Source organism: Grammomys surdaster, unplaced genomic scaffold, assembly GCF_004785775.1.
Source record: "Grammomys surdaster isolate TR1022 unplaced genomic scaffold, NIH_TR_1.0 348, whole genome shotgun sequence".
In the NCBI taxonomy this organism is placed as follows: domain Eukaryota; kingdom Metazoa; phylum Chordata; class Mammalia; order Rodentia; family Muridae; genus Grammomys; species Grammomys surdaster.
Window position 1 is genome coordinate 1425812 of NW_021604767.1, and position 27289 is coordinate 1453100.

The 27289-nt window shown below is 40.0% G+C and overlaps 1 protein-coding gene across 2 annotated transcripts in view; it reads right to left on the reverse strand.

Annotated features, from left to right (window-relative positions):
- Aig1 (androgen induced 1) overlaps positions 1–27289 on the reverse strand; it is a 223884-nt gene that overhangs the window by 159496 nt on the left and 37099 nt on the right. For both annotated transcript variants that reach the window (XM_028779213.1, XM_028779212.1), the window contains exon 2: positions 26041–26196. In XM_028779213.1, coding sequence (XP_028635046.1) covers positions 26041–26196 — 156 coding nt within the window. The remainder of the gene's footprint in view (positions 1–26040; positions 26197–27289) is intronic.

The following is a 27289-nucleotide window of genomic DNA, read 5'->3' on the forward strand; positions in this document are numbered from 1 at the left end:
ATATATATATATATATATGGAGCGGTGAAAGGATAGCTTGGTTCTTGGTTGGGCACAGGCCTGGAACCCTGACCCTAAAGGGATGAAGGCAGGTGTTCAGCCACGCCCCCAGAACCCAGTCTCCTGAGGTCAAGATCTCCATTGATCTGCACCTTGCAGTCAGGTAGAGGGCGTGACTACAAGCTTCAGCTTCAAGAGATTTCCATATTAATGAGATACCTAAAGGCCAGAGGGCATGGCTAATTAAGTAACCTTCCTCCCCCTCTCCCTCCCTATTTAAGTCAGGTCCCCCCTGACTTAAGTCAGGATGCATCCAGACCATCTACCATCCACCATGTCAATAAAGCTCTTAGAACCCTGGACTCCCTCCTATCTTTAGGGCCCCCACCATGGGAAAGCGTGGAGAAGGTCTCAACTATCGCACCTAATCTCCCCGCATCTTCAAACAAGCAGCAGCGTTCTAGCCAAGTGACTATAACAAGCAAGCACTTCACACAAGGCACTGCGCACCTGCGTGCTCCTAGTCTCCATTTTACAGCGTGCCCCGTCCCCAGTGGCGTCTGGGGCCCCTGAATGGAGACACTGAGTCCACTCGAGAGCCCTGCGTGCGCCCCCGAGGAACTAGACTAAGTGAGGGACTCGCCAGGCCGATAGCGTCCCCCTGGTGCTGTGGGCGAACCGATTCAGTCAAGATCCCACATGCTTCTGCCATGCCGAGCTGCAGTTCCAGCCGACTGATCCGTGGCAGACACGAGGGAACAACACCGCCCAATGCAACAGAGAAATCATGCCCACGCCCACCCTCATCCCTCTCCCCTCGTGTGTGTGTGTGTGTGTGTGTGTGTGTGTGTGTGTGTGTGTGTGTGTGTCAGTTTTTTAGCCTGAATGATCTTCAAATTAGCCATTCAGATAGTTTGGTAAAACACCGTCCAAACTTTGACAACAAGGTGGTGCTGGGAACAGGAAAGGATGCTGGGAAAGGAGTCCTATTCATAGCAGTGGACATGAGGGAAGCGAAAAGGCTAAGAATTCTTTTGTAATTGGGGTGGGGATCTGGGGAGGTTGGAAGTCAGAGTACATGGAGAAAGGAGGACAGAATGAATACAAACCAAAGTCCAGAATACCACAATAAGGTTGAGGAGTACAGGTGAAGCCTTCCTTCTCGACCGTGAGAGAGAAGGACTCTTGATGGCAGCTGAAAAGTGAGCTGAGCCCAGAATGACAATAATCAGAGGCCCTTGTAGTGGAAATGAGTAGAAAGTCATTGAGAATGTGTAGAAGGAAGACTGATGGAGGCCATGGCTCCCCTGGGTGTGTGTGTGTGTGTGTGTGTGTGTGTGAGTTTGTTTGTTTGTTTGTTTTGTTTCTGTAGTGTAATTAGCCAGGCTGTTGTGAGGCCTGCAATAAAGAATTTAGAAAGAGGATACTGGGGGTTCATATTGCTGTGGGTTATACAGCTGAGAAGATCTGTGATGAAAGCATTGAAAACAGGAGTATCCTCACATGACTAAGCAGCCTCTCTAAACAGCGATTTGGGAAGGGACACTTGCAATAAATTCCATGAGCTACCTCATATAAAGCCACTGTCTAAACCATACTCTCAGTGAAAGATAGAACATCCAACTTTCACTTCGTTCTTTCTGTATACCTTTGACAACTGAGTGAAGAAAAACCCAAATATGGCTGATTTGATGGCTTGGTGCCAGGAATGTACTGTCAGGTTGCAGCCACATCACTGCTAAACTCAGGCACATGCTTTACAGCCTGGATACTCACTATGGTCTATGAATCAACAGCATCCACACTTCAAATCTGTCAAGGATGATGAGCCCTGGGTCTCACCCTATAGTAAACCTCATCTTACGTTTTAGTAAGACCTTAATGATGTCAAATCCCTGCTTTGAGGCCTCTTCCACCACCACGTCCCTCCTGCCTTTCCATAAAGCGGTTGTATCTCAGGTTCAGTAGCTTCTCATTCAGAACCTAAACCTTTCCCCTTAGAGACTACACCCAAGGAACTTTGATCTGAGAATTCCCTACCCAAATATACACATATGCCTCAAAGCTTCTTCCTCTGGTCTGATTCAAGATAATTTGTAATAAATAATTTACCTTAAATAGTGATTTCCTAGTTATTTATTGCTCTGATTAAATATCCCAACAAAAGCAACTTCAGAAAGGATTTGTTTAGGGGGCTGGTGAGATGGCTCAGCGGTTAAGAGCACACCGACTACTCTTCTGGAGGTCCTGAGTTCAAATCCCAGCAACCACATGGTGGCTCACAACCATCTGTGATGAAATCTGATGCCCTCTTATGGGGTGTCTGAAGACAGCTACTGTGTACTTACATATAATTAATAAATTAAAAAACTTTAAAAAAAAAAGAAAGGATTTGTTTGGCCCACAGTGGAAGGTTACGGTCCACCATAGTGGTCATAGTGGTGAGCTCACAGTACCATCGGGAACTTGAGGCAGCTGCTCATGTTCCCTCCACAGTCAAGAATTCCTCCATCTCAAGGGTCAGGGAATATCTTGGAAGTTTGGGCAGAAAGTATGTAAGAAGACGGGGAAAAACAATGTCCTCGGGACATGACAAGGCCATACACGCTCCGACAACAGCTATGGTTACCTGCACGAGACTTGTACAATATCAATTCAGTTAAAATTCAGCATGGGTTGGGGGAGGGACTGTTGAGGCTCCATCTCTGGCTGAGTAGCCAATAATGATTGATGTCTCCTCTGGGAGAGACAACAATTTTTCCTCAGGAGATATGGCAATTGGTAGACTTCCTATGACCAGCAAGCGATTGGTGCCACACCCATGCAAATACCAATGGCACAGCACTAACTGGACTGAGGAGGAGGGAAGAAAATTGGGAAACATATGAGCTACATGGTCCTAGAAGAGAAGTAGGAGGCTGGATACGATCAAGGCACATAGAGCCCATGTATAAAACATTCAAATAATTCACGAATCCAAACAAAGCATGAAAGCTTTTGCTCAGCTTATTTCTCCTTTTTATATAGTCTAAAATCCAAGCCTAAGGAATGGAACCACCCACAATGGACGGGCCTTCCCATTACAATTACCTAATGGAGACAATACTTCACAAACAGACCCAGAGACCATCTCCCAGGTGATTTTAGATTCTATCAAGTTGACATTGAGATTGCCCATCACAAGAGGTGAAGTTATGTCTATTTCTATAGGATTCTATAGGATAAGGGTTTAGTGTCAGTGTAAATACATAGGCTAGGAGCCACTTCAGACCCATGTGAACCCATTGGTGGAAGCCCCTTCATCTTTGCTGAACAGGATAATGACAAAATAACGCTGAACGCAAGGGGTTAAAATTAGACAGGTCACACTAAAGGGTTGCATCCTGAGACCATATTAAAATTCTTCTTACCACACATTTTTACAACATCAGTTCTTTCAGAATAGTTTTGAAGTCCTTCAGTCCTTTGTACATCCATTTAAATGTCAGGATCACAGCTTGCTAAATTTCTACAAATATCTAGTCAGAAATCTGTGTTACTGTTTGAGAACTGATTTCCTGGCTACACTGAGGCTTCCTGCTGGTAACATGTTATACAATCATGTGCTCAGGATGTCTTTAGGTTCTCCCAGAAGTATTTGTAGTAAACAAGGTACAGATAGTCACAATATTTGCTTAATCTATATGCAGGTACTTCATGGTTTGGGGAGCTATTGTACATTATTATATTTTTATGTCTTCTTTGTTGCTACTTTAAAAAATATGTTTTAAATAGTGGTATTGTTCCATGTGCCTTTACTAAATTTGATTATTTGATTAGTAGTTTTAAGTAGCTGTTTTAAAAATTATTTGTCTGTGTATGTGTGTATGTGTATATGTCAGATGATAAAACTCTTTTATAAACTACATACAATTTACTCTTTTTTCTTTTTGCATTTCCCTGTTACTTAGGGTTTTAGCACAAAATCGAGTAGAAGAGATTCACAGAGGAAATCTTTATCATCTTCTTGATTGCAGAGAAAATGTTTAGTTTCTCAACAGTGAAGTTTGACAGTATTTCATTGATGTCTTTTTATTAATTGAAGAAAATCTCATAGAAATTTACTTGGGAGACACACAAACACATTTACTATAAGTGGCATTATTTTTCAGATGGTTTTTGCTGCATCTCTTGAGACAACTACCTTATTCTGTCAATTCAATAGCATATTAATTGATTTTGAATGTCAGAATAACAGCCCATGACTGTTTTTCATAAGTTATATACATATGCTGCTGGAGTCCAATTACTGATATTCTGTTCAAGATTTGGGTTTATTTTATGTCAATTCATGAAGTATATTAATCTACAGTGTTCTCAAGATATTGACATCTGAGTTTGGTAGGAGGAAAATGAACAAGTTCAAAATAATCAGTTGGAATTATTTCTTCCTGTGTTTTCAAAAGAATTTTGTGCAACAACAGTGATATTTACTCTTTACCCAAGCAATAAACATCTCTAATAAAGCCATCCAGAATGGCAATTGTGAATTCATTTGTTTTATACAAACATGATTATTCTATTTTTGCTTCCCCATCTCCACTTGTACTGATTTTAATCATGTTTGCCTTTATAAAAACTCTATATGTTTTACCATAAATATTGTCAAATGATATAAATTAACTATTTTCCCCTGGGGAGCCAACTGTCCAACATTTAGTAGCACAGTACCACTGGGTTCTACACTCTGTTTGCATTTAGTGACCATTCAAGGTAGCACTGTGTCGCTCTTGATACTGAGTGTTGTGATCCCTGTCCTATGCTGAAGGAATTTATTCAGGTTATTCACAGTGACTTTCAAGAAAGTGTGAACCACCTTTCTAGATGGAACACTAGAAGGCCAGGAGGCACAGATACCTGAGCAATCAGTCTTCCAGATAATTCTGTAGATACAAACACAGCACAGATGGTACAAACTTGGCTTCCTGCACTGATAGTCTGTTGGTGGTATGCTCATCAAAACCCAAAATAACTTTGAACTCTACTACCAGGGCATGGATATGAAATGAATAGTTTCCCATGACTAGCTAACTGATACAGGGACATTCTGCTACTGCAACCAAGCTCCTTCTCTGTCCAGGACCAACAGCCAGCTACCCCACCTTGTACACATGCTGTTTCCCAGCTGCCAGGACCAGAGTGCTGTATTTGAAACTGAAAGTGAATAGGGCACAGCCACTTTCGAGTTCTTCAGGCTTCCAAACCAAGCATTTGAGTAACAACTAGCATTCATGCCTCACTTGAAGTTACTAGAAATTAAAGCAGAGAACTAGAGATTATTCCAGGTCTACATCTCTTTGAAAGAAGTTTCTAACACAGAATCAGACAGGAAGCAAAATTTCAGCTTTAGTCCACTTTAGTCCACTTCTACAGTTTAAATCATATATTTACTTTCACACACTTCAGTACCAAACTCTCACCAATAAGCAGGTCATGCAAAAAAAAAATGCTGTAAATAACTGACAGTATAAACCAGATCCACCAAACAGATATTACAGAACATTTCAGCAAAACACAAAAGAAAACACCTTCTGCTCAACACCTCAGAGAACTTAATCTAAAATTGACCACATACTCAGCCACAAAACAAGTCTCAAAAGATACAAGAAAGTTGAAATAACACCCTGTAACCTATCTGATCATCACAGATTCAAGCTGAATAACATCAACAACAATAGAAATCTACAAAAAGCTTACAAACTGAATAACTCACTACAAAAATGATTCATTAAAGACTTTCTAGAATTAAATTAAATGAATACACAGCATACCCAAATTTAAGGAACAAAATAAAGTTGGTTCTAAGAGGCAAATTCATAACACTAAGTGCTTACATTCTTTTTTAAAAAAATTGTAACTTAACATACTAGTAATTTACCAGCACACATGAAAGCCCTAGAATAAAAAAAAAAGAGGAAGAAGAAGAGAAGGAGGAGAAGGAAGAAATCACACCTCAAATTAGTAGATGGCAAGAAATAGTCAAACTCAGGGCTGAAATCAATAAAAACAAGCAAAGAAACAATGAAAACAATGAGTTGGTTCTTTGAGAAAACCAATAGTAGTGATGAATTATATGATGAATATTGATCCAACTCAACTAAAGTGGAGTGAGAATGTGCAAACTAACAAAGTCAGAAATGAAAAGAGCGGCATAACAACAGACACAGGAAATAAAAAGAATCATGAGGACATACTCTTAAAAACCTGTACCGCACCAAATTGGAAAACCTAAAAGAAATGGATAATTTTTCTGATTCACATCACTTACCAAAATTAAATCAAGATCAGATAAGCAACAAAAAACTATAACCCCCAGTGAAATAGAAGCAGTAGTTAAAAGTTCCCCAACTGAAAAAAAGCCCAGGGGCAAATGGTTTTAGGGCAGAAGTCTACTACCAGACTTTCAAAGTGGAGATAATGCCAATACACCTCAAATTATTCCACAAAATTGAAACAGAAGGAATGCTTCCCAATGCATTTTACAGCATCAGTTATATTAATACCAAAACCACATAAAGACCCAACCAAAAAAAAAAAAAAGAATTACAGACCAGTTTCCCTTATGTCAATGCAAAATTTTCAATAAAATAGGAGCAAACTGAATCCAAGAACACAAGAAAAGATTATCCACCATGACCATGAATTCTTCACTCCAGAGATGCAGGGATAGCTCAACATGAATAAATCCACCAAATAAATCAGATGCAGAAAAGGCCTTTGACAAAACCCAACACCCATTCATGATAAAACTCATGGTGATATTAGGGATTCAAGGGACATACTTCAACACAATAAAGACAATTTACAGCAACTCCATAGCCAACATCAACTTAAACGGAGAGAAACTCAAAACAATTCCACTGAAAAGACAAGAACATGACAAAGTTGTCTACTTTTTTCATACTTACTCAATATACTACTTGAAATCTTAGCCCTAGCAATAAGACAACTGAAGGAGCTCGAGGGAACAAAAATTAGAAAGGAAGACAATCAAAGTATCTCTATTTGAAACACACACACACACACACACACACACACACACACACACACACACATATGTAGAGATAGAGACAGAGATAGAGATAGAGAGATAGAGAGATAGAGATAGAGTGATAGAGAGATAGATAGAGGTAGAAATAGTGAGAGCCCCACAGTCAGAGAGTGAGAGAATGCAGAGAGTGAGAGAACTTGCAACACTCAGATCCAAAAGGAACATCTCCATCAAATCCCTCCCCTCAGCATTCAGAAAGTCCTGCAAGAGGAGGCAGGAAGTGTGTAAGAGTCAGAGGAGACGGAGTCCACCCAGAGCAGGGCACTCTAGATTAACATGACGGATGCACATAAGACTCACAGAGACACGAAGCAACACGCTCTGTGCCTGTGCAGGTCCACACCAGATGGGGTCCTGGAGCTGAAAAGAGAAGTGGGCACATGCCCCCATCCTTAACCCACAACTTATCTTCAACTGATAGCCACTTGCAAATAAGAATTTAGTTTCCTCCCAGGGAGTCTCATGGGTAAACATATTTTTAAAGGGTTTTAAGGGCAGGCTGCATGCCCAGCAGGTTATGGCCAATAAATATGAACACAGGGCATCGTTGGTGGTTTCTTGTCTCATAATGCCCTGTCAGACCCTCTCCTTTACTTTTTGTTTTTTATATATATATAAAGACCACACACATATGGTCTTCTCTCTTTTTATGCTACAGGTCCTTTGCATAGATATTGCGGCTTCTAGCTTGGTGTTTTTTAATGGGATTCCTATGTGTGTTTAAGAGTGAGTCTCTCCTTCTTGTATCTTCTTTTGGATTCTTTCCCTCTGTTTTGTCCAATTCCAGTGTGTTTGTTTTTTGTTTATCCTCTTATATTTTATTATACTTTATTTTATTATTACCCCCTAGAAGTCTGTGTGTTTTCAAATGAGAGACAGAAATGGAGGGAGTAGATCAGGACAAGAGGGGAGATGGGGGGCTGTGAGGAGCAGAGGGAGGGATAAAACCATAATCAGGATTATGTGAGAAAAATCTATCTTCAATAAATGAAAAAATACGAATCTATAAATAACTTTGTCTTTATCCTATGTATTCTGACAAAGTCATTTTGAAGTTGGCATCTTTCTACGAAAAGTTTTGAATGTGTAAGCTGATGTTATGCATTTTTCCCCCTAGCTTTCAAATTTCACCTTTTTGATAGCTTTCTAAGCTATCTATATTTATTGACATTGGGTCCTTAATTATCTCCACTCTGTAGCATGAGAATAAACAGCAGACTCTTGAGTCGCCCACACGGTTTGTTCCTTCCTTCCTTTCCAACCTCAGCTTGTGATCCCTACACTCCAATTGGCAGTGTGATTCTTCTTAAAACTCACTAATCTCCTTCTTGTTCCAGGAGCTTTTCTACTCTTGGCCTGGAATGCTGTCCTCTACTGTCCCATGGCTGCACTCCCTACTCCTCTAGTTTACAGGGCCCGTCTACAGGGGGTTTCCACTAAGCACTTCACTGGCTGGCATTCCTTATCACACACTCCAACAGAGAACAGACTCTTGTCTTCTGTTGTGTCCAATTGCTCACTGTGTGGCCCCTCTGTAAGAAGAGAGGGGCTAGAGAGAGGTGACTTTGGTTCATTTGTTTCCTGTCCACGATAACCTGGCACACAGAGGGTATAATGTAAATTTTCAGAAATAAATTATGATACCTGTTGTATATGTTATCTCTCACATCACCCACAAAGACAATACCTTTTTAACATGATCGGTTTTCTTCCTGTTGCCCAAACATTTCTCCTTTCTGTTCTCTGTGGGGGTTTATGTTCCAGTGTGTAAGGAAAGGAACACTCTCTCCTGAGGCTAAACTAACAAGGCAGTCCTTCTCAGATCTTTATGAAAAACTCTTCTTCACCTGCTTCTCACCCTACAGTGAGACTTTAGACTTCTAGATGGGAACAAAACACTAAATGCTCCCTTTCCTGGAGTTGACCAAGAATAAGGATTCTGAGACGTGCAGATGGAACTGATAAAAGCAGGAGACACTCCTAATGTAAACCCTGCTCATCAAGAAGGCTGCTGAAAGCTGCTGGAGAGGGTGAGCATAGGGACAACTCTGAGAATAGAAAGGAGGACTTGTCTCCTTCTGGCTGAGTAAGCAGGACAGAGAGCACTAGGAGGTGGTAACCCCCAAGGAACATTAAATGACCCTGACGAAGAACACGAGGTCTCCATGCACACAAATGCACGGAAGATGTTCTGATATCTGGCTTCAGGTGCCACCAATGATGATGTTAAATGTGGGAACCAGCCAGTATGTCTTCTCTCTACCAGCAGATGTGGGTATAGTAAAGTCAGAAAGAAAGACTGGCAGCAACAAACCTGAATATTCTATGCATGTTCACCTGACAAAGAACAATTTACATGTTACCAGACACATGCGTAATGATAAGAGTAAGTCAGGGAGAAAGAGATTAGTTGAGGGTAAAAAACAACCAGTCTCCATGACAAGGCAAAGGAACCAGGAAGAAATCTATCTGCCATGACTCAGTTCCATCATCTATCTCTGAGGTAAAGGAGCTGCTGTGGAACTAAACCACCAAAATATGAGAAATCACTAGAAGGGAAATCTTTTGTAATGAATTAAGGGAAACTGCAATAAAATTCACATAGAGGTACTGGGCTAAGAAGCCAACTAAACAACAAAGCATAAAAGTTATGTGAGAATAATAGTAGTCTATGATCAAATAATTCTCCATTAGACAAAATTGATCAAAGGAGAGATATAGAAAGGAGAATGTATATCTATATCTATATATCTATATCTGAGTAAGCAGAACAGAGTTGGAGGTGGTAACCCCCAAGGAACATTAAATGACCCTGACGAAGAACATGAGGTCTCCATGCACATGAATGCAGGGAAGATGTTCTGATATCTGAATATATATCTATATCCTCCTTTCTATATCTGTTCTTTATTCTCTGTTTCAAAAGGTATGTGTGTGTGTGTGTATGTATATGATGTATATGTGTATGTATGTATATATGTGTGTGCATGCCTGCATATATATATATATATATATATATATATATATATATATATATATACCTTTTGAAACAGAGAATAAAATTGAGAAGAGGCAATTTAAGAAATAAAGAGCTAAAGTAATGTGAAGACTATGAAAAAATTTACTTTGGTGAAGACAGTTGGGATTTAGCTTTCTGCAGTTCTGTGAAGTACATGAAGTTTCTTTTTTTAAAAAAAATCCTGCTTTGAAACTCTAGGTTCTAAATAAATTATTGAAAATACATCTTTAAATGTATGGCTGAGCATAGAAACAGAGGAAAGAAATCATTAGAAGCCAGCAAAAGGAAAAATTACAAAAAATAATAGTAAAAGTACTGGAACACTATCAAACATAGAAACTGACATGCCTAAGAGACAAATGCTGGTATCAGAAGCATAAGACTGTGTGGATTATGGCCAGTGAGGTAGACCAGAAAGCGTTGGACTTATACTATGTAGTAAATGGAGCCCAGCCCACAGAGGAGCTGTGCCTTCAGTAAAAGGCAAAGCTAGAGAAAGTTTGATAAATAAATTACCTTCTATTACTAATTGCAAAGATTTTTAAATAAAAATAGTGAATTTCATAGACTGACTTTTGAGTTAAGAATTATTTTTCCTCCTATATCTTCATGTGGATGAAAGCTAGATGTAGTAACTAAACAAGGTATGCAAGATCCAAAAATGTGTTTTATATTTATGCCAATAACCAGTCGGTAACGTACTATGTCTCCTGGCTGTCCTCATAGGGCACACTCATCTAACCTTAACAATTCTTAGTACCAGTCACTGGCAGCTCTGGGTTGTAAACCTCACTGAGAACTGCCCTAAGCCATGGGTAACTGTCTTGCCTAAGGTCATGATCCTTCCTTGAAGGCAGGCCAAATCCAGTAGCAAGCTGGTGAAGGAAGGCAAAGACTCAGCCTTGTTCTGTAAGTTCTGGTTGTTGTGGTTTGAATCTCTAAATCTACAGAAGATCACATGCTAAATTCTTAGTCCTCATTGTAACAATGTTAAAAGGTGATTAGATTAGAATGGTTCTGACCTTGACAATGAACTAACCCTTCTGTGGATTCATAACTTAACGGGCTTTGGGTAGGTGGTAGACACTATTATAGGCATCTGGCTCTAGTTGAAGACTAGGTTATGTTCCTGAAGTGTATATTTTTGTTCCTGGTCTTTCTTTCTCATTCTCTTTTACTGCTTCTTGACTGTCATGCATAAGTTCTACGACATGCCCCACACCATGATGCTCTGCCAAACTCTAGGCCTGGATATAAAGGAGTGACGTGACCACAGAAACCTCGAAAACCTGTTGACAAGAATAAATCCTTCCTCCTCTTTAAGGTGATTTTCGGATATACAACAAATAACAGAACTCTGACACCAGCCATAGAGCCCTCAGGATGCCTCTGTTAAAATCACTTTGTGGTCCAGCTTCTTCCTCTGCCTAGTGCTACCTTCTCTTCCAAACAGGTCTCTCTCCCACAAGTATGCCCCTTCCATAAAATTTTCCCTCTGCTCTGCTCTGAACATAATGTGTCCCAACTCTCTTCTGACCTCACACAGAAGTTTAATCTACAAAATGACATGTTAATTAAATAAAAAGTGTGAAATCTAATCCAATGATGGTATTTAGAAGTGAAGACTTTGGAGAGTAAGCAGGCTGAGTTAAGGTCATTCATAGGCTGGATCCCTTACATTTAAATCCTGATGGCTTTGAAACAGAGGAAGAGAGAGCAGACAGACATATATACATGTGTTTCCAGTATTTTGTTATGTGACATTTTTTACTGCCCAGCATGATGTCACTGTGAAGGATGTCACTTGAAGAGGTCCCTAGACCTAACAACTCCAGAAGCATGAGTCAAAATAAATATTTTTTTTCTTTATAAATGAATTTCCCCTAGGTTGTTGTAAAAAAAAAGTACCAATACATTATCTTGAAATCTACTTATAGGACACCCAGGTGAAGACAATATCATCTATATAGACATATAAAAGAGACATATTTAAGCATTAAAATGTTTTGCTGTGTAAGTATTCATAAACAACTGTATAAAAAGTAAAAAAAAATTGCAATTTCAATTTTTACAGGTCAAAGGTGAGTTGTGCATTTCAAGATCTTTATTATATGCATTAAAATATACCCCATAATTATTTATACCTAGTCTCATATAATTGGAGACCTTATTTTTAAAGATTCACTTATTTACATTGTATGTGCACAAGCATTGCCCTTCATGTATATATGTGCACCACAAACGTGTCTGGTGTACTTGGATGCCAGAACAGTATATTGGAACCCTTGAATCTGTAGTTGCAGATGGTTGTAAGTCACCATGTCAGTGCTGAGAACTGAACCTGGGTCATCTGAAGAGCAGTAAATACTCTTATCCACTGAACATTTCTCCAGCGCAGAGATAATCTAAGTATATCACAGAATTGAATCATCTCAATACACCATAACTTACTTACTGCATTCACTAATCAACCTTCCCTATTCTCAAGTTTCATAGTAACTTCTTAGCCCAATGTACTGGCTTCAGTTATCTTTCAATGCTATGTTTTGTTGTGATCTCAAATTTACCTATAAAGAAATTACCTAAAAGCTACCCATAGTTCTTCCTTTCATGCAAGACAGAACCAAAACTCCCACTGTAAAATGACTCCAAAATGTGCTTCTAAGACTTCACAACCTGTTCCAGGTACCATATTACTTGATTACATGCACCTTCCCAAACTCACACATGTCTAACTGACACATTTGTTCATGTGTTTTATAACCATAGCTTGCAATTAATTAAAAACAAAGCTTTGAGATTCTATCTCCCTACAGTCAAAATAGCTATTCTCAAGAAAACAAATGATAGTAAACTTTGGCAAGGATGTGGAGAAAATGGAAGCCTAATTTGCTGTTGGTGAAAACTCATACTGGTGCAGTCATTAGTGCAATTAGTATGAAGATTTTAATTAGCATGGAGGTTCCTCAAAAACCTAACAATAGAATTACCGCCTGGCCCAGTTATCTAGCTTTCCCTAGTGATATCATCTTCCATGGCCATGGTACTCAAAAAACCAGATCATCTATAGCTTTGCATAAACAAGGGCATTTAGTTATCACCAAGAGAGCTTTCTGGTCTACCTAGCAAGCTAGACCTTTATACTAGATGCTGTTGTACATTAGCTAAAACGACTATATATGGATTGTGCCAGTTTTTACACGCACTCTGTGAGAAAATAGTAAAGTATGCTGTAGTATGAAATTGATCACAGTACCCATTTGTAGAGCCACTGTCAATGACCTCGACCACAGAAGAGTTTTCTTATCACAAAGAAATCTCCCACACCAACCCTATGTAGTTCACCCTGCCTGTACTTGGCAATCACTGGTTTCTTTCTATTACTACAAATGTTTTTTTTCATTCTTAAACAGTTTTATAAATGTAATCTTTCTCATTGCTTTAGTATAGTTAGATTACAGTTGTGTAGCCTCTATAATATATGGGGCGGGAGATAAGCAAACTCCAAGCAATATCTAGGGTTATGTTTCTGGTTTTATAGATGAAGAAAGAAACTTAGAGAAATTAAATCACTTTCCCAGCATCAGAAAGAATAAGTAACCAACCTAGAGTCTGAGGCAGATGCTAAGGATCCTAGCATAATTGCTTTTATGCCCTGTAAACATTTTGTTGTACATAAAATGTATTAGATATTTTCACATGGATAAACATTTGGATGCATGAATGAATTGAATGCCAGAAATTTCCAGAACTAATTCTGAGTCCTCTAGAAAAGCCTGCAGTTGTCAAGAACACAAAGACTTTCACACTCATAAATATGTACATACACATGTTTGCACAAAGAGACACAGAGAGAGAGACAACGTCAGAGCATTTGTACACATACTTTAAAATTCACTAAGTTATTGCTCTAGACCAGACATGATACACGAGGCCATAAGGCAGCAGAATTAAATGTGAGATAAATACTGAAAATCCATTATCTTTGTTTGTCATAGGTATATTAGTGGAATCTGAAGCATCCCAATATGAATATTTGACCATGTGCATCCTCCTTCTAGAAAATTCCTCTCTATAGGATAAAGAAGCAATACTGACTATCTGCTGCTCTGGACTTAATGTCTGAACCTTCCCTTGCTCATACTCCTGATTATTTAAATGCATGTTACTCCCTAGAACATCAGCTTCCGTGGATGGATCCTGCAATGATTTGAGTCTGGATAATCCCTACCAAGATGCATATGAGGCTTACTCCCTAATGTTTGCCTTATGTCTCATACAGCCGAGGTCATTCCCATCATGTGGTCATCCTAGCCTTATGGCTACAATAGCTAACCTTTTCAGGAATTTAAAGTTAGATCCATTTTAAATTGAATTCCACATCAAAATAAATGAGATAAATCCTTTTCTCTTTGACAAGTGATGGCAAACAAAATAATTAATCAGGTCCTCATACAGCTCACATGCAGACATGTTCTATGTTTGAGAACCACTGTCAATCAATTAGCAGTGATGTAAACAGCTTATTTTCTAAAGCAACCTGTAAACGCTTGCCCATTGTAAAAGCATTAACTAATCAAACCCCTGCTGTTTCTATAGTCCTGTTTAAATTTTAGTAAAGGGGGACTACAGTCTAGCTATATATACAATTACATTAACATAATTATCTAAAGGGAAGCCTCAAGTACACAGGAGAGCTGTCCAGTTGAATACAACCGGAATTTAAGGTTGTGATCTGAGAATAAAATTAAGAAAAATCTAGTTTACGTAACCTAATAAAACTTAATGGATTAATTGAATTGTCCTTTTTTTTTGGAAGCATCCAACTTGTGACGAGGTCAATGAAACCTCGCATTCAGTGATATGAAAATAGCATTACTGTAAATATTATTCTAATACTGAAAGGTGAATGGTGGCTAAATAAAGGCCAGCATTCCCAAGAAAGATGAGGAACAAGAGATAGGCAATCACAGTAGTGAGTAGACTTTAGGTACTCAAAAGCAACAGAGCACCTACAGCTCTGTATAAGCAACAAAGCCATCTGGTCATCACCAAAAGAGCTTTCTGGTTTACCTAGAAAACAAAACCATGAAGTACAAAAATGATGCATGAAAATCAAATCATTTTATCACCTGTCAGTACCACCTAATTACCACAGCTTCCTTTGATCTCAAGTTCATCTAGAAATCTTCTGGCTTCCTTTTGGTTCTGTCGAAGTTACCTTGCCTGTAACAGAGAGCTTAGTATCTAAGCACTGTACCAGGAAACCAAGGAACCCACAACTGCCTTTCCCATTGAGTTTGAATTGCTTTGGTGATAGGAGGAACGTTATGATTTTCTGTGTTTTGGTTATCCTAGACTACATGCATAAACAACTAGGCAATATTTTGTGTATAACAGAAAAGAACAGCATACTTTGCACTTAAGTGGCAATTAGGAGCAAATCTGAGGAGGGCTTTACTGAACATGTTTCATATCTTTATATCGACACCACATCAAGACTCTATTTTCTTTTAAGAATAATATGCTCTTCAACTTTAAGCATGAGCATCACTAAATGCAGGCATATTTGAAAATATGATTATTCCCCAAACATAAATAGTTATAGAAGGATATTTCTCAGGAGTTTCTTTATAAATTAATAAATACTTAATATGGGAAATTTGTGTGGACTTCCACGTTTCATTTTTAAAATTTTCAGTGGTGATCTCTGCTATAAGTAAAGCAGAAAGTAAAGCACCCAAAATAGGCCAAAGATGCAGCTGCGAATTCCATGTGTCAGCAGTCTGCTTGACAGCCCTGGAAGGCATCTTCCCTTTGCAGTTAATATGAATTCTCTGCTTCAGCTACCTCATGAATTGCTGACCCATTATCGATTTTTCTCTCTCACCACTCCCCCCACCATGTGTGTGTGTGTGTGTGTATGTTTGTGTGTCTGCCTACCTGTCTGTCTATATGAAGCACCCCTCTGCTAAATGAAGGAACAAGGGGTGATAACTACCAGTTACTGGAGGATTTACAGTTTAAGATGACAACAAGATGGGAAAAACACAGGTTTTGATGCTGATCTGTCAAAAGAATCAAGGAACTGGGAGAAAACCATTTCATGGGGGTATTTTCTTTCCCTATAGCAATTCCTTCTTTCCCTTCCCTTACTACCTGCATGAGTTATTTTTCTGTTGCTGTGATAAAATATCATGAACAAAATCAACTCAGAGAAGAAAATACTGATTTTTGTTTATAATTCCATCACTCTGGGGAGGCAGGGTGTCAGGAGGGAGTGTGAGCCCAGTTGGACAGTCAGGAGGCAGAGACAGAACAACAGGGTCAGGCTATGAAACCTTAAAACCCACTGTAAAAATAACTTTGATTTTCCTGAAGTAACTGGTGCTTGTGAGGTTTACCGAGTCCGTCTGGTAACCTAGGCCTAGTTCTGGAAGCTTCTAGGCTCTGGAAAATCTAATCTAGGCCTAGAATGTTTTCAGTCTCTGAGACTTTCTGCTGAATATGCTCACACTTTATTGTTCTTTCTGAGCTCTGGCTGGCTGGTTCAGTTGAGCTGTTCTGGCTCACACTCCTCTCCAAGCTGACTGATTCAATACGGCTTGTCTCTTGGCCTCTGATTGAACTGCTCTGCTTGGCCTCAAACTAACTCTAGCAATCTGTTCTAATCTTCTGGCTCCTTTTCACTCTCTGGCTGTGTCTAGCTTGCTCTCTCTCTCTGCAGCCTGTCTCTGAACAACTGTCCCAGTAAAACTGTCTCCTCCTTCTCTCTGCATTGGCCTCTCTTAAGTAGCTTCCCTTCCCTCTCTCTTCTCATTGGAGTTGGGCATATCCTATTCTATCAAATCTTTCTGATTCATCACTTTATCTGTCACTCAATTAGACATCACTTTCAAACAAGTGTACTTCCTTCTACAAATTAACTTTACCCTCACTGTTTAGGATTAAAGGTATGTACTAAGGGTGTGTCTGTATTCCAGCCAGAGGGATTAAAGGTATGTGCTAAGGGCTGAGCCACACCACAACTAAAAAAAACACAACCTCAGGGTTCACAGTGTGGTCAAATATCCTATACCAGTCCACCCTCATTAACCTATTTCTTCCTGAAAGGGTCTATCTCCTGAGGGTCCATTACCTTCTCAGATTGTACCACCAACTTTGGACTAAGTGATCAAATACATGAGCCTATAGAGACATTTCTCATTCAGACCTCATGATTTTCCTTTTGCTTGAGGTTTCAGGCACAAACACTGCTTATCAAACATCATTGACCAAGTCCAAAATGTCAGGTACTTTTCCTGAACATGACAGAAACAGAGAGAGCCAGCTGCTATGGCCTGGATGGATGGCAAGTTTTCCCTCCATTAGCACAACCTGAAGAAACAAGTGTTTCTTGTTCTCTTTTTGTTATCTAAAGTCTCAGGTATGATTCGGAGTTAGTAAAATCACATGATAGTTATTAGCTGGTGTTTAATGCTCAACACAACTAGGTTGACTATGTCAGTCTACCTAGAAAGTTGCTGCCTACTCCGAGGGGATATAAGAATATAAGAAAGTTCTTGTGATTCTCTTACATCATGAAGGCACTTAACCAGTCAAGATTGTTTCCAGGAGTTCTTTGTTGAACAACACAGTGACCCAGGAAACTGAGGCTGGAATGAGTCTGACTATCTGAAGGGACTTAACCACTACCTCAAATCCTTGTCAAAAATAGTTGGATCCAAACATTACAAATTCACAAGTAGATTTAATAGCAAGTGTATTTGATGAAGCAGATCAAAATGGCTTTCAGGATTTCATAGTAAAAAGAATTTAACTAAGTATAATTCATTTATTAGGATATATGCCCAAATGGAATGTACTAGATCATTCATGCTAAAAATACTTCTTTACAGTTGTGCAGCTACAAACTTTGGCTTCTTAGAACCTGCAGTTATTTTCAACTTAATACCAAATACAATTAGCTACCTTTTTCCTTTTTTAAAATGTAGTCAATCCACAAGATAAGAACTTATTTTAATATACTTTAAAAATACATTGGGTAAGCCTGTGATACTTAAGCCTATACACAATTGCTGAAATGAGAAGACAAAGTAGGAAATATTTTTCTTTCTTAACAAAACAGGTACTTTTCAAACAGTCCTATAAAACTGTAAAAAACAATGGTGTCAATAGCACAAACCTGTCTATCAAGGGTAAGCAACAACAGTGCACATCAACAGTGCCTCACTAGCCTTTAAAAAAAGACAAAATAGAATTTTTGTCTGGATTCTACAGAGTACCTTTCCTCACTGTGATATGCCCACCAGGTTAGAAATGTTGGGCAGTTCAGGCTCTATGGGAAGGGCTAAAAATGTCAATAAGGCAAACATTGAGTCTGCTGGGTCAGACAGAATGCTTAGGCGACATTTTTAAGAGCAAGCATTCCTCTTGGCGAAGGTTTAGGTTCCATCCTGCTTGGTTTTGTAGCATCATTTAACCTGTTGCTACAACCATACAGTGGCAGCTCATCCCATATGGGAAATTGGTGAGAATGTTGAGAGCTCATTTGTAGGTGCTGGAAGAGGTAAACAAGGGAGCACAGGGGTTGGAAGACAGAACTTAACTCTGGGTTATACCATCCAGGGAAGGGAGGTGGTGAGAACTTTGGAAAGCCCAAGTGGAATTGCTTGTTTACAGGCTAGACTAAAACCAGAGGCAACAACAAAGGTCCCTGGGTATGTGATGTGTTCTCAAAACCCCCATGATAATATCGGCGGGGCAACACTGCAGTTAGCACTTCTGGATCGTCAGACATAAACATTAACTGTGTTGATACATCTGAAGGCTGTTTTCCTTTGTTGATTCAATACTGATTTTTTTTCTACTGTGATAGTATTCCCCTGGGCACTTGCTCACTCATTTTATTCCCTGAACAGAGCAACAATGATACTTGTTTCCGTCTAGCCATATGCATCTGTGTGAAAGCATTCATCTTATTTCGTAGTGATTTTGTAAGACAAACAACAGGGAGAGGGAAATCTCCTTAGGTTCAATTGCCAATGTGATAACTCCTTCTCATTCATGCCTTAACACTTGAGCATGCTACTAATGTACATTTAAGATTCTTATTTCATAGTCCTTCACCATCCCCAATGTGTGAATAAGAAACAGAAAACCAAAGAAACAAAGTGGGACTGAAAGCACAGTCCCTTCATGCATGTCCCAGCATGACACAGGTCTCACCAGGGCAGCCCACATTCCTAGGATGTTTGTTGGCATCTATGTATGACTCAAGTAAGACCCAGCATTTAAAAATATGGACATTCTTTAAAGGTTAGAGAGCACTTGATGTTTTTTCAAAGGACTGGAGTTCAATTCCCAGCACTCACCTCTCAAAACGAAGCTCAAAATTAGTATTTCTAAGAAGCCTTCCAGAACCACCTTAGACACAAGGCTGTTCACTGTCCACTTCTATGCACATGCTAATGTGCTAATGTGGCTAATTAGTAAGGCTTGTCTCCTTAAAGTGAAACCTGACAAATTCAAATGTCTTACTGCAATGAGATCTTGCACTTAAATCTATCTTGCAATAGATTATAATCGATCATTTTGCCTACTTGATTTGAAGGGCTCTTCACCTATGAACCTTCTCCAACTGGAAAATTAAGGTCAACTCCTTGTTCGTGTGAAGGGGCAAGCATATGATTAACTCAACACAAAGCAGACAAGGTTTTGGTTAATATATTTACTTACTGTGGAGGGGGCACATATGTGTATGAGCATTCATGGCATGGATCAAGAGAAGTAGAGGACGGCCTTTTGGAGTCAGTTTTCTCCTTCCACAATGGCCCAGGGATCGAACTGAGGTCACCAGGCTGTGCAGCAAGCACCTGTGCCCACTACTGCAAACTAGGTTTTACAATGAACTATTAATTGACTGGTGTTTTCATTTTAATCTCAGAGGCAAAAAGAAAGAATAGGAAGATTTACATGAACAAGATAACAGCTAGTTAATTTCTTTAAGAAACTAGAAAAAGGGTTGATTTTAGATACTTAAATGAAAGTGTATTAAGTGTACTTTAAAGTTAAATCCAGAATTTACAGAATATATTAAATGAGGCTTCAAAAATATTTCCTTTTAGGTCTCAAAAAGGAGGGAAACAGATTTGGTTTTGGTTGTAATCTCAACTAGGATCAAATTCATTTCCAGTGTGTGTTAATAGATTAATATTTATTAAAGCTAGTAATTAAAGGCCGTTGAGCTGGCTCACAACCTAAAGGCACTTACTGCTCAGCCAGATGACCTCAGTTGTATCCATGGGACCCACATGGCAGAAGGAAAGAATCAACTCTGGAAAGTTGTCCTCTGATCTCCATCAGTTATAGCATGCTCCCCACACACTTACATACAACCATATATATATACATATATACACACACATATACTATGTATATTATATGTGTGTTATATTTATACACATATACAAAATAAATATCATAATAAAAACTTAAACATTCGTTAGCAATGAATACCAATTAATTAGCAATTAATACTTAAATGTACTTTTCCCATCTAAGCCAACTCTTGTATTTAAAAGTCAACAAGAAAATAATGTTTCTTGTTTTTTGAATTATAGGAGTATAGCAATCCAAATTCACATACACCTCAAAAACTTTAAAGATAGCTTAGATTTAGCTAATATAATGAAGACTCTAGGGAACAACAGTGTCCTTTTTTCTCTGCGTTGTCAATGAGGTTTCAAATTTAGCTTTCCTTGTATTTGTGAGAGAGCTATCACACAGTCTTCATCACAAGTATGAGCATCCAGTTGGTCGGTACATGTAAAATCTTTGAATGTTTACAAGACATGACTATAACACCAGAAACAGTTACTTAGCAAACAGTTTTGAAACTAAATTCAGTCCAAAGAACAAATGTTCATTTATGCATATGCGGATTTGCACTGACACCCGATGGATGGATGCTCATCCCAGGATAAAACAGATCTAAACCTCTGGGGCTTCCACAGTCCCACCCCTTGGGGGATATTTACTTCTCCACATTGGGATGGTTAGGGCAGCATCTGGACTGCAGCAACCCAAGTCAGCAGCAGGACAAAGATATACTGGTTCTACGGTAAGATTTGGTTATGGGTATTAGTCAAGCTTAGCAGCAGCTGATGAATAGGGTGCATGGACTTTGTAGCAGGATGGTTTCCTGCTGCTGCTACACTGTCTGCAGTACAGCGATAGGGGAGGAGCTAATGTGGGAGGAAGAGGAAGAGGAGAGGAAGAGGAGAGGAAGAGGAGGAGTGAGGAGATGAAGGTAGAAAGAGCAGGAGAGAAGATGGCTGGAGACGTCTGTGTGTGTGTCTTTAGCAGTCTCAGGTGGTTATTCATATCTAGGTTAGTTAATTGTGTTAACAATTCTAATTGTGTTGGCATCGTGTTAATTGAGCATTACCAAATATATGTACCAATTGGAGATCCAGTAAGTATTAAGAGCCTTCATTCTACCAGTACTGGGGATGGTGGTTATTATCTGGGCTCAGTGTGGTGGATTGGCTGATCTAGCCACTATGATAGTGTCTTATGGGTGCCAGGGCCAGTGCTTCTGGCTGGTCTGAGCCGGGGTCTGAGACGAGTAGCGCACCACTCTTGGCCTCAGGCCTTGTCTGGCTGCGGAACATGGCGGCCAGAACCGCCATGGCTTAGATAGTTGGCCCATGCAGCAGCATTTTTAAAATATTACCCGCAACAGGGCTTGAATGAATGGAAACACATAGCAGTCAGAGACACACTTAGGATTTGTGAGAGGGGCATCTTCAAACTCTTCAAGCTCTTGTATCTTCTTTTGTAGTTAAAATTGTATACCTACTTTGTGAATTAAAATGGGATCTGCTGACTCAAGTATCAATGAAGTCATGGGAGACAAAAAGGTCTTCCCGGACTGCTCCTAAGAAACTTCCGTGCTTCCAGACCACATAATGTCACAGAATTCTTTGTAACAATTCTCTGACAGGGTGACAGAGTTGAGAAATAAGCCTCCCAAAGGATTAGCCCTACAAAATTAGCTGCAAGATTCAGGGAGTGGTGTCCGGCCATTAGCATCACTAATCAAGACCAGCTTTGCTGTTTATGGGAATCAACACTGCAGTGGATGATACATGTTATGTTTGAGTAAGCCACCCTGCCTGGTCCCCCAAGTCACAGTGAGTCAAAAGTACACTTTATCTGTGATTGGGATGTTTCATTGTTTTTACATACCCTTGGGGTAAAAGGGACAATGAAGATGCCTGTGTAAAGTCCAATGTTCTCCAAATCTTTTTCATTACTTCATACTCAAAGCAATTACTGTCGGTTCACTATTAACCTTGTTCCTGGAGGAAACACCAAAGTAAAAGTCTACCAATCCCAGATGACCTATGAGTGTCTTCCCTGCTGCTTTGGTTGTAGGAGAAAGAGATTGGGAAGGAAAACAGAGAGACAGAGGCAGACAGACAGACCACAGACCAAGAAAAGTTCTAGCCAAGAAATTTGTTTCAGAAGAGTTTGAGCAGTGATGATACATTCTACTGTTTTGTTTTTATGTTCTTTGCCTAAAACATGAAGCTTTCTCAATCACAAACTTACTAAGAGAGAGTGACACAGGAGGACAGTACAAAACAGCAGGGACAACTTTGTGAGGTTGGCAGTTACCCTTTAACCAGAATAATGGAACTGGGGACATCTCTGGGGACTATAGAGGGTTCAAAGCCCAGGCTCTCCACCTTTCTCCTTAGGAGGCTCAAGCCAGGCCACCGCTTCCCTGACATGGAGATGATACTGAGATGTTTTTCCTGTAAGGTTCTGTGTTGATCAAGATGGTAAAAGCTCTTGCTTCACATGCTAACCTGAATCACCTGACCTGATAAGCATTCTTAGACTACAGATAGCTGCGGGCATTATAACTGTGTGCCCACTGGATGCTAAGCACTAATGCTAAGCTCATCCCTCTGCAGCCAAGGGCTCTCCCGGTGAAGCAAAGTCCTCGAGGCCATGAACGTCCAGGAGAGTGAAATGCCTCTCCCCGTGATTTCTCAGAGCATCGCTGCATGAAGGAAAGAACATTGAGCAAGGTCTATATTATAGGAAGACAGCTATAGTGGCATTATAGACCCTGTCAGTGATGACAGACTTGGGAAACGTTAAGAGAGGGACTTAGGAATCTCTGAAGTCATTGGAAATACACAGGGACACCGGAAAAAATGAGGGGAAATTGCCTGAGGAAGGGAAAGGTAAGAGGAAATGATAAATGTGCTTGGGTGAATATTTATTTTGAGTTACAATGCTTATAGCTTTAAATTTCTATCACCCATAAATAGACCTTGCAATAAAATTAGTGGACTCTTAGAACAGTCCATCTGTCAGGTGCTCTTTTTTTCTTTCAACTCAGAATGATTCTTTGCTGCATTAGAGTGAGGAGTGTCGTGGGACCTGGGCAGACAGATGCAAAGTCAATGGCAGAACGGAGGAAAGAGGAGAAAGAGCGGAAACCATCTCGAGTGTAAAGAATACTTACAAAGACTTTTATCAACATGGGGAACAACAAGGAAATGGGAAGGAACAAAACATGTGAAAGGTGTTTTTAAAACTTAGGGAAAACATGGAAAGTGAGAAATGACTCAGTAATGAGACTGGAAAAACTAGAAATGGTGACAGAGTCGTCCATGCCAAGAGAGGAAAGCTACATCAATTTGACTCTGCACACCTGATCAACCACTGACTCTAATTTGCTCTGTGAATCTGTAGAGCTCTGATCACTTCCTGCATTGCAGGGAGCACTGTGAGTATTGAGGCACAGGGACAAGACAGGGCCTGCTGTCAGGAGCTTACCAGCAGAGGTATCTGTACATGATCAGAAGGTGCACTGTGTGACACCAGTTAAACGCATTTGGTGGAGATGAAAAGTATTACTCCTCTCCCTTCTGAATCACAGAGATAATTTTACACACTGACACTTGGATTTCAAGGTATGAGTCTTTTGTGCAGAAAGTACATGTCATTACAGTTTATGCTGTGGGGATTTTCTCTCAGGTGATTCATAGAAGGTGGATGAATTTACCTTCTGAGACAAGATTTCACTATGCAGCCCAGGGTGGCTTGAATCAACAATCTCCTACCTCAGCCTCCAGAGTGCTGTGATTGATTATAGATCTGTGTTAGCATACTGGCTCAGTATTTTAATTGTATAAAGGCAAAAATAAAATTATATGTATGCAATAATATACTTGCAATTATATATACATAATTTAATAACTGTGTGTTTGTAATATACATATAACGGGAAAACATTTAAGCAGGAGATTTTGAGAGACTTCCTGGACAGCTTCCATCTGAACATTCATGATTTGAGATTCAGAAGAAAGGGATGAGGGAATGAGCAGGCTTATGACTGGATTCTAAGGTTCTTCTGGCCCTTTCGTTAGGCTCAGGAGCTCAGGGCTACTTAGACCATGAAAATACAATTCAGCACACAGAAAATGGCAACTCAGCACTAAGAACACGGAGGTCTCTGCCAAACCAGACTTGGCAAATGCGGGAAAGAGCCAGCAGCAGGATTTAAAGAACTTTCTGACACTTCTCATGGTGAACTTGGTTGGACTCAGTACATATGCTAGCCACCCTGGAGCTTCTGTCTGTTCCAGAATCAGGTAACAACTGAAATTTCTCAAATTGCATTACATAAGATACTTTCCCTCTCAATCTCAGATACACAAAAATTTCCTCATTCTTCTGGCTACACACAAGTTAAAAATCTATGGTGTCTCATGAGGCCTTTAAAGAAACATGATTTGTGTGCAATGGAAAATTAGCAGACTTGTGAAGGGGGCTGAACTACAGAGGAAACCTAACAGAAAACAGAAAATCAATGAAGCCAGACAGACCCACACATCGAGCGTCATTTTTAAAGTAACACTTGCTAATGGTGCCGTTGGGTAAGTAAAGTGTTAGCTGATGTTGATTTCCTCTTAAGTTCAAAGCGCTAAAACAGTTGGCCCAACAAACAATTATTATGTTAGGTTCAGGATGCTCAAGAAAATGAGGAGCTGAACTATGTGCCCTGCAAACCCATGTATGAGTGTGTCTGAGTATACGTATTTGTATACGTGCCCTTGCATGTGGAGGCCAGAATACAGTCTCAGGTATTGTGCCTCAGAAGTGTATGTCACTGTAGAAGCCATACTACAGTGTCTCTTACTGGTCTGATATTCTGGCTGGGCAAGTAGGCGCAGAGAAATCCATGTCTCTTCCTCCACAGCAGTAAGGTTCCAAGTGCAAACCACCACACATAGTTTGGTTTGGGGTTTGTTTGTTTGTTTGTCTGTTGTGGTGTTTGCTTGTTTCTTTGTTTGCTTTGTTTTCTAACATGGGTTCTGGGGATTGGTTGGAGGCCTCAAGCTTGCACGGCAAATCTCTCAGCAATAGATATATCTCAGCCTCTAAATCTCACAACATGACATTTGGGCACTAAAGAGGTAGGCGACGTTAAATGCAGCTGTTAGAGAATTTTGATTGATATAACGGATGTCTTAATAAGAAGAGGGAACAGAGGCCCAGACAGGCACAGAGGAGGAGAATACAACAATATAAAAGCAGCTTCTTGAAACCAGAGACACAGGCCTCAAAAGAAACCAGCTCTAGGATTCCTCGACCTCAGACATCCAATCCATGAGAGAAATTTCTATAATGTTGGCAGCATTGGAAAACAAACACAGAAATCTTGGGTGGCATGTAGCTCAGTGGTGACGAGCAATGAGGTCCTGGGATCTGTCCCTAGTACCAGCTAGAGGAAGAGCTCTTCTATAAAGAGCCCTCATTGATAAAACAGACAAACAAACAAACACCAAGTCTGAGGTGGGACCCACATTTCTTCTGTGCTAAGTACATCCTGCATCATACTCACAACCCCGACAGGAAATGCCAGCACAGCCAGTGTCCAGTCCCGGAGAGAGATGAGCTTCCTGAGCTGGCGTTCTTGCTCCTGGTTCCCGCTGCCTCGGGTCAGAAGACTAGAAAGATCAGTCAGCACACAGATGCCGAAGAACACAGCCTGGATAACCTGCAAGGAGACAATCACGGGAACTGGTCAATAGGAGTTACAGAGACCCAAAACATTGGTTTTAGCTTTTGCCATGTATTTTAACACTAAATACTTACTCTGGTTGCCTCAGGGACAAGGAGATCCTTACGAACACCAAGTGAGCTATATAACCCCAGCCCCTGCCCCCTATCTTATCCGTGATTGGTTAATAAAGATGCCTACGGCCTATAGTTGGGCAAAAGAGAGGTATGCAGGGTTTCAGTTTTTGGGCTTGGGGCCTGAGGTGGGACAATGAGAGAGAAACAGGTAGAGTAAGAGACCCCATGGGCTAGATGAGTCCTGAAAACATGGCCATAAGAGTTGACCAACTGTAGTTAAGAGTGGCCAAATGGAACATGACAAGTTATAGCTTGTGATCATTGTAGCTATAGTAGATACTAATAGCCTATAAGGTACTGCCCAGCTCTAGTGCTATTGAGGCTTGTTATGTTTTGTGTCTTTTATCTGGGAACTGAATGATCTAAAGCGGGATAGAAACTTCCAACTGAGATTAAATATTTACTATAACACTGAACTACAACACAAAGTCAGTTGCATGTCTGCATTATGACACCTGAAGAGAATACGTCCAAAGCCTAATTACAGAGTTCACCTTTTAAATGAAAATCAGATACATTATTTATTTAGTTATTTAGTTATTTATTCACAGTTTTAGATAATCGAGAGGATTCATCTTTAAAACTGCTACTTCCATCCCCTGTCCCCACAGCTGAGGGAACATGGAAGAAGATGGGCTGGGAAGACTGTCAGAGCCAGAAGTGGGGAAGAACTGTAAAGCATTGCCTTCCATACATGGCAGAGCTATTACACTCTTGCAAACACCCTCACAAGATCATGCTAGTCAAAAATCCAGCATAAATGGGGAAGCGACTCATAAAGCCACACCCTTAACTAAAGCAATTGAAGGCTGCTGGGATAGGAGAGTCAGTTTTTTTCTGGGATGGGACCCCTGGTATTTTAACGAGTTCCAGTGGGTAGCCACACATCCATGCACACAAAGGCAGCAGTGACTGAATCACTATGGTGATTTGATTGAGAAGGGGGTGTGGCC